Source organism: Castanea sativa, chromosome 3 (genome assembly GCF_040712315.1).
Source record: "Castanea sativa cultivar Marrone di Chiusa Pesio chromosome 3, ASM4071231v1".
NCBI lineage: Eukaryota > Viridiplantae > Streptophyta > Magnoliopsida > Fagales > Fagaceae > Castanea > Castanea sativa.
The window spans coordinates 40,425,131-40,437,961 of NC_134015.1; the positions used below are offsets into that span (position 1 = coordinate 40,425,131).

Consider the following 12,831-nt stretch of genomic DNA (forward strand, 5'->3'; position numbering starts at 1 on the left):
AGAGTTTGGGATGAACTTAAAGCTCAAGTCAATACAATGAGACAAATTTGTGGTCGGTAAAGGTTGAGAAGCTTAAGCCGTAAGGGCTTTTGGTTGGGTGGGAAAGGGGAAGTTGAAAATTTATGAAAGGAAAAATTGAAGGATCGTGAGAGTTTCCATGGTTTGTTGAGTGGAAATTTGGAAAGATAAGAGTGGATTTTGGATTCTTTTACCAAGGTCCACCAAAATTTATCCTCTAAATTGGTTTGAAAAGAAAGGAAAACATGTTTTATTTCAAACCACGACTAATTTAATTGTTATTGTTCTTCCATTTTTTTTTCTTTGTACCAAATTCTTTGGAAGAAAAACTAAAAATCTTTTTATATTTAAACATTTTTTTATTCTACTCACCAAACAGAAGCATTAAGTTGACAGACCCCAGCTGGATTCACAAGCTTGCTACGTGGTAACTAGTAATTGATTAGGGATATGATTGTTTGATGAAATAAATTAAAAAACTAGTGATGCCTTTTCTTAATTTCTCTGCAAGATACATGCACTTTTCTGAAAATGGACCAGGTTAAAAATATAAATAGCCTAAGGTCTAGACTAGTGGTATTGACCCTACTCAAAGGAGGGTATAGGTAATAGGACTTCCATTTTTCCAAGTATTTTGGTCGCCGAGTTTTAACTTTTATGGGCTGGAATTAAGTGAGCGCGTCGAGATTTATCTCAATATGAGTGTATATTAATATCATCAGTATATTGGTGGTCTCTCCCAAAAACTGTTCTTTCTCTTTGGCTTTTACTTCCTTTATTTCGATGAAAAATATAGTGTAAAAATAATTTTTTATATTTTTTAATATTTGGTAAGATAAAAATATGATTTATAATTAAAAATTATTTTTGCCAAATTTTTTTTAGAAAACAACTCTATCTCATAACAAACTAAATAAGTAAATAAATGAAGTTAAAAGATTATTTTTTAACTCGTTTAAAATTTCTACTAAGTATTGAAAAATGAGATAATTTTATAGAAAATAATGTTGAAAAATTGATTCATTTTTTAGAAAACAGCATCGCTGATACAAACAGAGTGTTAAGCATTTGTTAATGAATCATTTTAGAAGAGTTTTTACTAGCAATTTCTTATAAAAAATATATAGATTGTTTTATAAATTTTTTTTTAAAAAATAATGCTCTTAAAAGACTTAAAACATGATAACTTTTTTCCAATTTTTTTTTAAAGAGAGGGAAAAGGCCCAAGTTATTGGGCCTATGTTTTGTAAGATAAACAATAATAAACTTTGACTTGTGCAAACTTTGAAGCTAGTGGGCCTTGGCCCAAAGTTTCATTCCATAATTTGCACCGCAATTTTAGTGTAAGCCACTGCCTTGACTTTTCCCCAAACACGCTGTTCTGCTCAGGGAGTTCTCTATCTAAATCTTCAACCAGGTAATTTCACTCTCCCATTGATTTTTTTTTTTTTTCGGATTCGATTTTTCATATAACAGATTAGTGTTATATGGCTTCGATTTCGAATTCAGTTTTTTCTTTCACTAGATGAGTTTTATTTATTTATTTTAAATAATTATATTTAAGTTTAAGCTCTTTGTGCTTTGTACACACCGATCTGTTTGATTGCTGAGAAAATGTAGGAAAATAGAATAAAATCCTCAAATTTGAGAAATTTTATGTTATTAGCTCAAGGAAACGAAAATTTACTCTCGGCTGAATCTAGTAACTCAATTGACTTCGTTAATGAGAGATTTCCATATTTATGGTAAATCAGATAATAAAAAAAAATCAAGCTCTCTGTTATGATTACAATTTATTTAATAAAATTTTCCTTGGTTTTCTCAGCAACCAAACGGAGTCTTTGTTATTTATGTTTCCCTATAAAATAGGGAATTTATTAATTAAGAAAATGCTAGGTCAGATCCTTGATAAGAAAATAATATATGATTAAGCTAGGGTTTTGATTGAAGGTGTGTTTAGGAAGAGAGATCAAGATGGGATTTGTAATGGAGTTTGCGGAGAATTTGATTCTGAAGTTGATGGAGGACCCTAAGGAGAGGGATAAGAAGTTTAGGGAGCATGTGTATGCAGTGAAGGATCGCTGCGCCAAGACCAAGGAGATGTGGAGTTACCCTCTTCGTCCATACGGGTTCTGGACCTTTGAGCAACACAATGTTCAGCTGAGGAGGGATGCACAGATCAGCGAGGTGCTTGGTCGTAGGGACGTTTATGATGACGTCCTTCGCACAGCCTTAGGACACTCAATGAATGAATAAGGTCGTGTTTCTCAGCTTTTACTGAATTCAAAGAGATTAATGTTATTTATGTTGAGTTCATGATGTTGTGGTGTGGAATGTTCTATATATGCCATAAGCTTTTATTAGGCTTATGGTGGATTATCTGCACGTGTGATGCAATCAGAATATTAGACTTGGCTAAAAGATATTAAAGATTTCCAATGAACTCGTGGACATGAGATTGAGTAAATGAAATGAAATAAAATGTGTTTCGGTTATTTGTGTTCCATGTAACCAGTTGAGCTTGAAAATTTAGAGTTGCTGAAGGGCATGATGATTTCAAATATTGGGTTGTATTGTGTTGATGTGCTAGTTTGTAAAGTTTTTCCTGGTTTTTGTTAGTGTTTACTGATACACTATTATAGAAACCTTTGTAAGTGAATTGATTAAAATCAATTAAAGGATATCTTCTATGTCCATGGCATTAGAGTTGAAACCGGGGAATTGTTGCGGCAAAGCAGGCAAGCTGCCTTTAATGATACATTTTTTACATAAGAGATGTCTTTGTTGGTGATTTCATACAGTTTAAACTTCTTGCTCCGTTGTTTTTTGTCCAATAAAAAATAAGTTGAATGAATGGACAAAATAAATGAACTTTCCAATTGCCAATGAGCTATAGCTCAACTAGCACTTCCTTCTCTCATAATAATTAGTTGGAGAGTGAAGTAGTGGGTTCGAAACCCCACTAGGTATGTGTGTATACCAATAAATAAATAAATTAGAAATTTTCAATCTACTATTCTATTGGTTTTTGTTATCATCACATTGATGAAGATGTTTCTTAGCTTGCATTGTTTTGACTGGATAACTCCATGCTTAAAAAAAGCTTGCCCATGATACTATTCCAACTATTTTGGATCACATGCAAGGACGGAAGAGTGGGGGAGATCCATTTTGTATATATGTATCTTTTTTTTCTTTGATGAAGTAATTTTATGCATTTATTTATATCATTTACCTAGAATTTTTTTTTTCCTTTCAGAAGTGATATAAAAAAATGGTAATAGGATCTTAAATTCTTTATAAAATAAGTAATTCTTCTTCAAAACAGCTTGTGTGAAGAAATTAATTATGGGTATTATACTATTATTACATAACAAATTCCATCTTTCGATATTATTTTTAGATCACACTTTGAAATTTGAAGTGTCAAGATGTTTTTTATATAGTTTTAAAGTTATTACAATTGAAAATTTTATGAATATATTAACCAAATTAACATAAAGTTACGTAAGTTCTACTTGGGTTTCTATTTAGCTACCAAAAATCCTTGTGAATTGTAAATAGAATTTTGGTTTTAAAAAACTTGGAAAACGTAATATCATTTGTAAAAACCCTAATAGTTAAAGACAATATAACAAAGAGACTCTCTTCTTGTGGATTTTCTTGCATTAAATATCACTTAGTTCTTTCATAGCACTTCATTATACCATTATAACAATTGTGTGGGAATGTTGTTTTACAGATGCAGATATCTCGTGTGCCATCTGCAGAAAAAACTATAGCCTTTCTGGGGGACGATTACAAGGAGGTATTATTGTCTGTTATTCTGTTGAATTTTAGTTTTTATGGTACAGGAGTATCATTTGGTTTGTAATACTTTAAGGTGAATTTGAATAAATATCTATGTAACTCTGGTGTTATGAAACTTTCTTCTTTGGAATGCATATCATCTTTCTTCATTGTTCTGCATTGCACCTTTACCTTGAAGAAGCCCCTTTACCTTAAAGTTGAGCAGCTAGCAGACTACAGCATAAGCGTTTACCTTTCTTCAGGGATTTATTTTTTAGCCGCTGGAATTGGCATATGATTTGCCTACAGCTATTATTGGAACAACCTATTACAAGGCCTTGTTATTGGACAGAAACGAAGGGAAAACTTGGATTTAGACTTCTCTATGGTACTCAACATGTTACATGTTTAGATAAAATGGCAGTGTAAACTCATCAAGACAGAGGTCAGTACTCGGTAACAGAAATTAGGATCTAAGAGACGGGTGTGGGCTTGATCAAGGCAGCATTACAAAGGGGGCCTCACATCCTTATTAAAAGGCCAGAGGCCTAATATAGAAAGGCTCAAAATTTTATGATAATTAAATTTTTTTTCAAAAAGATAGTTGTCTACTATATTTCCCACCTCTAAGAAGGCATCCAAAATGTTAAACCAATATAAATAAAACCCAATTGAAATCTTGAATTGTTTGACAAAAAATGAAAACAATGATGATTTATTTTCCCTAACATCTTGATATTTTAATTATTTTATATGGTAGATTGTCAAGATTAATCACCTAATCTCCCACATGATAGAGACCATCTCACTCTTAATACTAAAATAAAAATTGAAAATTAGATTACAACTTTATTTATCCATACATCACCTTATCTAAAATAAAGTAAACATTTTATTCAAAATATATATACAACTTTATTTCTTTTTTGATAAATTTTATTCTTCAACATTATTTGATTATCTATATGAAATTAGTTTTGGATTGGTTAAGATTAATTCATCAAGTTGTGTTTGATTTCATCAACTGAACCTCAGTTTGGGTAGTATTAAATAAATTTTTTTTAATTGATATTTAAATTTAAAAGACCTAATTTAAATTTATCGTCTTAGACCTCAAATTATATCAACCTGACCTTGATCTTGATTATGGCTATTTAGAGCAATCTGGAACTGACCAACTTGACATCACTTGAATAGAGACTGACTTGATTTAAGCAACTTGCGGTCAACGGCAAACTCGATGGAAACCGAATCGATTGAGTGGTATCTCCTCGGGAACTACTATCCCTAACCCTCGTTCTCCCTCTCTCTCTCTCTCTCTCTCTCTCTTAGCCTCAAATCCGTTGAGATCTAACTAGATCTCGTTGAGATCCGTCAAGATCTAACTAGATCTCATTGAGATTCGTCGAGATCTGACTAGATTCGTTGAAATCTCGTTGTTATTCGACAAAATCTTGGCTAGATCTCGACGAATTCGGCCAGATCCGCCTAGATCTTGACGGATCTCAACGAGATCTAGTTAGATCTCAACGGATTTGATGAGACCCAATTCAGCCGATCCGATGTTTCTTCCAGGTCAATTGTAGGTTACGATTTTCCCCACCCGAAGTTGTAAGGTCGAGTTCGGGTTGGGCACAAACCTGACCCATGGACAGCCTTCTTGATTATGCCTTGTACAAAAATTTTCATAATGGTATTTGAACCTTCAATTGGAAGATAGTCAAGACAATTGATAGTTAGGAGTGAATTGATAGTTATAGATAATTGGGTTATAGATAGATTTTTTTTTTTTTTGGATGAATTGATAGTTAAGAGTGAAAGATTTGAATCCTAAATATTTACATTAAAAAAATAAAAAATGTGTCAATTGAGTTACAAGGATCTTGGCATATAGATAGTAGATCAAGTAGAGCTAAGCCTCCAAACGCATAATAGAAAGAGATTAGGATAGTAGATCAAGCATAGATGCACCTCCAAACTTTTGGCCAAGAGCTTAATTGTTTATATTGTGTAGGACGAGAAATTTTCTAAGAATATCGATTCCTAGTGGAGAGCCCAACATTGATAATTATATGTGACATGACCACAAAAATACATATACCTTTTATTTGGAAAACAAAAAACAAAAAACAAAAAGCAAAAATGAAGGGAGAGAGAGAGAGAGAGAGAGAGAGAGATTTGGGTAATAGTCTTAGGCAATCACAATGGAGCTGTTAAAATGGCCAAAAAGCTATTTTAGCTCTAACATAAAAGTTGCTAAAATTAAAATTTGTTATTTTTACTTGCTACTCACTTTTATTATTAGTTATTCCCCCCTCCTTCTCTCTTTTCTCATTTTATTATTTTTTATTCCCCATTTCTCTCACTCAGATCACATGCTCTCTTCACCCTCACTTTATTGTTTATGTTATTTTTTTCTACTATTATTCTCACTATTGGTTCTACATTCAAAGCTCTCAATGGTGTGAAAAGAGTAAAAAAAAACCCACTATACTAGCATGTTCTTTGTTATGATTTGGTATTAAAATTTTGAAAATTATAAGTTGCATTTAGTTTTATATTGTTTGTATTTATAAATTGATATCTATATGTTGTGATAAAATAACTATACTATTATCATATGATGTTATCAATTTTTTTATATTTATTAAGATTAATTAATAAAAATAATACTAATCAATTAATCATATATAGCCATATTGTAAAATATATATCTTTTTTAAAATGGTATTTTAGGAAATTTGACAAAAATATAATGACATTCCATTATCTTAATATAGATTCAGGCTTCTATTATAGTGTTAACACCAAACAAATAAATAGGAATAAATATGCCATTCCAACTCCTAGTTGCTCGATGCTCAAACCAGCCCCATTGAAGGTGTGTACTAATAGAACTAGCAATCGTACTCCATCGATCTCCATCAAAACATGAAAAAAAATTGGCATGTGGAACATGTAACTCTCTTCCAAATATTGAACCTATGGTAGTAGATAGACGTCTTGTACTTTGAGGTGGTTGATTTGAATGATGGGAAAAAACAGTGTGGCATTTTGTAGTTCTTTTGATAAAGAAAACATTAAGGTGGCGGCTGGTTCCTAGCACCACCGGTCCCAATGAGTTGTCTTAACTGGTACTATTGTGGGTTTGGGAACCCACAAACAGAAGATGAACTCATTGCGTTAGTATGTAACAAAAATCTTTTTTGACGGAAACGAAGGTTGAAAAATCTATCTAGAAAGAATTGGCAGAAAGATTCAATTTGCTAATTTGTTTGTGGTTCTATGTCATAATACAGGGGGTGGGTTAGCCTTGTTTTGGCCTACTGATATGAATGTGGATGTGCAATCCTTATCTGATCGGCATATTAATGCCATTATTGACCATGAAGTTGATGATGCCTGGTGACTCACGGGTTTTTATGGAGACCCCGAGACCACCAGCTAGGAAAACTCCTACTTGCTGCTTCAAACTTTAAGTAACCGGTTCAATCTTCCTTGGGTGTGTCTAGGTGATTTTAAGGAAATCTTATTTGCAGATGAGAAACAAGGGTGGCTTGATAGATCGGAGAAACAAATGCAAGGCTTTCAGGTGCACTTGATTTCTACAAGTCGAAGAATCTGGGTTTTAAAGGCTTTCCATTCACATGGTGTAATAGAAAACCTGGGGACCAAAATGTGTGGACTCGGTTAGAAAGAGGTATGGCTTCAATTGAGTGGATTTTGAGGTTCTCTTTTTCTCATATTCATCATTTGGATGCTTTTTACTTTAACCATAAACCATTACTTCTCTGTTCGGACTCAGAATTCAATTGTTTTTACAAAAAGGGTCGTCCATTCCAATTTGAAGCTATGTGGTTGAAAGACATCTCTTGTGAAGAGGTTATTCATGAAGCATGGGAGGAAGGGCAACCACAGGCCACGGCATGGGGTTTTAATAGAGAAAAACTTGCATGTTAGGAAAATCTCAGAATGTGGAATAGGAATACGTTTGGCCATGTGAGAAACTCTCTAACGAAAAAATTGGCAGAATTGAAGGCAGAGGTGGAAAGTGGGTGTTACATAAGCCATCCAACTCGGATTCATGCTTTACAGGAAGACATCCAACAACTACAATCAAAGGAGGAGTGTATGTGGAAGCAAAGATCTAGAAATAGGTGGCTTAAATAAGGAGACAAGAATACAAAGTATTTTCACTGCAAAGCTAATCAAAGGAACCACCGTAACTTGATTTTAAGTTTGGAGGATGATAATGGCAATTGGGTGGAGGATGAGGCGGGTTTGGGCAAGGTGGTGGAGAGGTACTTTGAGAATATTTTTTCCAACTAAATGGCATTCAACACATTGTAGTGGATGAACTTATTGGCTCTATAGACGGTGATTTTCAAGCAAGTGAGGTCAAGCAAGCTCTCAACAAAATGGCCCCGCTTACCGCACTGGGTCCTAATGGTATATCCCCTATCTTTTATAAGTCCTTTTGGCACATTGTGGGTGATGATGTCACTATAGTTGTGCTTCGGGCTCTGAACTCAGGTATTGTCCCAGGATCCATTAATACTACTTTCATTACTCTCATCCAAAATTTTTTTTTTTTTTTAAACCCAAAGAAAGTATCAAATTTTAGGCCTATTAGTTTATGCAATGTCATTTATAAACTAATTGCAAAGGTGGTGGCTATTTGCTTGAAGAAGTTTTTGTCTAGTTCTATTCCAGATTCCCAAAGTGCATTCCTGTCGAGTCAGATAATCACTGATAACATCCTTTTTGCATTTGAGACTCTCCATTATCGTAAGAGAAAGACTCAAGGCAAGTTGGGGTATGGCTCTTAAACTGGAAATGAGTAAAGCTTACGACCAGGTGGAATGGGGCTTCTTGGAGAAACTAATGCATCACCTGGGTCTTGAGGAGCGGATGGTCAGAATCATAATGTCATGCCAGAATTCGGTGTCTTATTCAGTTCTCATTAATGGGCAACTAGCTGGGAACATCAAACCGTCAAGGAGTCTTTCGCCAAGGTGACCTTCTATCACCCTATTTGTTTCTTTTGTGTGCCATGGGATTACAAAGCTTATTACAATAGGCTGAGGTTGATGGGAGTATTAGGGGTATGACTATTAGTAGAAATGGTCCTCAGGTTTCCCACTTATTCTTTGCAGATGATAGTGTGCTTTTCTGTCATGCTACAGAAGATGAATGTCAGATTATCATGGATATTTTGGCAATTTATTAGAGAGGGTCTGGTCAAAAAATTAACTAGGAGAAGACTAATATTTTCTTTAACTTAAATACCCCTCAACCAATCCAAGCTCGGATTCAACTTCTATTGGGAGTTCCAACAATTAAATAGTTTGAAAAATATTTGGGGTTGCCAACCTTAGTGGTAAGAGAGAAAAAAAAGAAGCTTCATCTATCTTAAGGAAAGGGTTTTGAAGAAATTACAAGGTTCAAAGGAAAAGTTGCTATCTATAGCAAGTAGGGAGGTCCTCATTAAATTTGTTATCCAAGCCATCCCGACTTATACAATGAGTTGCTTTAAGCTTCCTAAAGTTTTGATTAAAGATTTAGGAGTTCTTATCTGCAAATTTTGGTGGGGTTATAATGGAGACTCGAGGAAGGTGCATTGGGTTAGTTGGGAAAGGTTATGTAAAGAAAAATAGTTGGGTGGTTTGGGTTTCAAAGAAATTGAGAAGTTTAATGATGCTCTTTTAGCTAAACAAATTTGGCGGATGATACACATGTTGGAGTTTATGCCCTAAAATCCAATTTATTGGCATGTCATAAATAATTAAATTGTTTAATTATATTAGACTATTTATAAACGAACTAATGAGACATTATCTTAGTCCATGAGATGCATAGTATGTGATTTATGTGAAAAGTCACAGAAGATATAAATCACAAGTTCTTTGCAAATTCGAAATTTTAGTTTGTAGTCGGTGATGAAATTGACCATTTCATCTGCGAAGACTATAACACATCAACTAAGATGATTTTTCTTGATCATGGAAATGGAGACTTCTAGTTGATATGTTTTAAGAGTTAAGATATATTGAATTGGACCGCTATGAGATTTATTATTCTCCTAACGACTGTCAAATGAATAATAAATCTCACGACTTCTATTTACATCAACTCTAAATCCTGAGAGAATAATGGACTTGATCATGAGGTGTAGGTTGTTTTGATATATCAAGAGTGAGATCTATAAGTCACGATCAAAACTTTAGTTTGTTGGGCAGCCGCATTTAGTGTTGATGGAATATATATTCTTAATATGGAATTCATAATCTCTTAACAGAGATATAAAATATTCCATTGAGATAAATTTAATGGGTTTGGTTATTTAGAATGTTGGGCCCAACCACTTTAGTAAGAAGTTACTAAAGTATATATTTATGAAATTAGATTTCATAAATATATAATAAATAACATAAAGAATTAAACCGGGTACTCAAGGATTAAGATGTAGTAATCTTCAAAGCGGCAGTCTATATTCATGACTTTGTATTACTACGAATATTTTAATGAAGGGGTTGCATGTATAATAAAGTCTTAGGATATAATTTATTAATAAGACCTATAGTGCAATTATATTCATATAGTGGTATTGAATATAATTAATGGTAACTTTGGACTTGTCAAGAGTTGACAGAATAACCCAAGGCTCACTGAAGCTAGAGTCTTATTTGTTCCATTTTGGTCCCACTCCAAGCCACATACTAGAGCCCAATTGGAATGGCCCAAAAGGCTAACCCAATTAGATAATCAGTTATATATAAAGAGAGAAACATACAGAATTTTGATTAAGGGGTTTTAATAAGAAAATTCGTATAAGTGGTTTTTCATTAAGATCATATAAGAACATGAAATGGTTTGTATGTAAGTGTTGGGCACTCTCTAATTCTCTCTTGAACAAACACATAAAATTGATTGAGAGACCACACTTCTTAGGCGTTAGTGGAACTGGAGTGAAGATTAAAAGTGTTCCCAAGTACTTCTAATCTTTGTTTTGAAATTCACCACACCAAGGTACACTTTTTTGTTCTTGTATTCTAAAATTTACATAATACATGTTATCAATTGCGAATAAAGTAGATCCGTTAATTTTTCGCTGCGTATGTTTTGTATGCAATACAAACATATATTTTTCCATTAACACAACCCTAAGTCTCTTTGCTATAGAGTTCTCAAAGCTCGTTTCTTCCTAAATTGCTATATTCTTGAGTCTAAGGACTCTATCACCGAGTCCTATGCCTGGAAGAGTATCCTTAGTGCTCGAGATGTTATTCGAAAAGGTATGGTTTGGCGTATTGGGAATGGTCAATCAATCCGGATTAAGGAAGACAAGTGTTTACCCGTTAAGCCTAGTTGTATGATTATCTCACCTCTCGCTTCAGTTCTGCCCGAAACAATGGTGAGCTCAATTATTAATTTGGAATTGGGTTTGTGGAAATCTGGAGAGAAGTACAACGTTTGTTTTTGGCCCATGAAGCATCATTGGTGTTGGGAATCTCTCTAAGCCCCAAAAATCTCCCAGAACAAGAGGCATGGGCTTACACTCCACTTGGGAAGTTTACCCCTAGCAATGCATACAAGCTATTGGTTGCCTTGGCCTCAAAAAGTCTTGCAGGGAGCTTAGATCTGGACCCTCATAAGCATTTTTGGAGAGGAATTTGGCAACTGCGTGTGCCCAATAAGATTAAGCATTTCACATGGAGCGCCTGCAATAATGCATTGCCAACTAAATGCAACCTAGTTCGAAGACATATTGCAAAATTTGACCTATATAAGCTGTGCAATAAGGCTCCAGAAGATGCTATTCATGCTTTGTGCTTCCGCAAAGAAGCAGTATCTATGTGGAACTCTTCCCCTTGGTTTCAGACCTCAATAGTTCCCCCTCCCCTCAATTTTTGGGATTTGCTTAACAGATTTCTACAGGTGGTGCAAGAGGATTTCAAAAAAGGAGATGTTTGCAATGATAGTTTGGTGCTTATGGAACCGTCATAATGCAACCCACTTTGGTCGGTTTGCTCATCTCATCTCAATCATCAGCTCCTTAGCAGCTTCATTGCTTTAGGAATTCATTGTTGTCTAGTACAATGAGCCAGCTTTACCTCGATCTACCTTGCTAAAGCAATGGCGCCCCCCAGGATCAGACACATATAAAGCAAATATTGGTGCTGCTATATTCAAGGATTCAAACTCAGCTGAAATTGATGCCATAGTTCATGATTGGCATGGTGTAGCTCTTGGTGCGATGTAAATGCTAATTATGTTGTCTTCTTCAGTTGTAGATATGGAAGCTCTAGCATGTCGTCGAGCAGTCTGGTTTGGTGCCGAACTTGGTCTTCACAGTGTGATCTTCGAAGGAGATTTGGCTACAATCATTAATGCGGTATCTCAGGGAAAACGCAACGTTATCTTCGTTTGGAAACATCATAGACGATATTCGATGTTTAACTTCTAGTTTTTCATTTGTTAATTTCCTTCAAGCTCACCATTCTGTTAATTTTGTGGCTAATGCTCTAGCTAAAAAAGCTCAAATCATTGCAGGTTGTCAACTCTGGCTGGCTGCCATGCCCTCTAGACATTGCTACCAGCATGGACGCGATAAAACGACCGCGGCACCCGCATCCGACACGCAAGAGACTTCGTTGCCTGCACGTCGGTGCAGTGTCTAGTTTTTTTTTTTTTTTTTGAAGCGGCACCAACTAGGGCCAATTCACACCAAATCGGCCAAAATCAAAGTTTCGAGGTCTTCGTCGGAGAGCTGGTACTTGAACGACAAGTCGGAATCGCCGCCGCCTGCATAGAGAGCAGAGAGTTTGGAAATGAAGGAGTTAAGATTGACGGCGAGAATGAGTATCTTAGTCTTGCTACCACCGCCAATGATGTAAGACAGTTGACGAGGACAGATAAAATCTCTTTTGATGTAAAGGAGAGTGTGGAAGATTTTTTTTTTTTTTTTTTTTTTGTTTGTAAGGAGGAGAGGAGAGTGATGTCATTGATGTGTAGTAAAGGTAT

General features: G+C 34.8%; 1 protein-coding gene across 2 annotated transcripts; it reads left to right on the top strand.

The window, feature by feature from the left end:
* The first annotated feature begins 1,314 nt into the window (after positions 1–1,314).
* On the top strand, positions 1,315–3,977 carry LOC142627765 (uncharacterized). Of its 2 annotated transcripts, none has more exons than XM_075801641.1 (3): positions 1,315–1,435; positions 1,979–2,275; positions 3,761–3,977. In XM_075801641.1, exon 2 carries the CDS (start codon positions 1,993–1,995, stop codon positions 2,272–2,274), a length of 282 nt encoding a protein of 93 aa, XP_075657756.1. In that variant the 5' UTR covers positions 1,315–1,435; positions 1,979–1,992; the 3' UTR covers position 2,275; positions 3,761–3,977. The 2 variants fall into 2 exon arrangements, with proteins under 2 accessions (XP_075657756.1, XP_075657754.1); XM_075801639.1 differs by having other exon boundaries at positions 1,339–1,435; positions 1,969–2,275.
* The last annotated feature ends 8,854 nt before the right edge of the window (positions 3,978–12,831 follow it).

What these genes read in the sequence shown, in the direction of transcription:
- LOC142627765 (XM_075801641.1), top strand. Translation starts at nt 1,993, where the DNA reads ATGGGATTTGTAATGGAGTTTGCGGAGAATTTGATTCTGAAGTTGATG.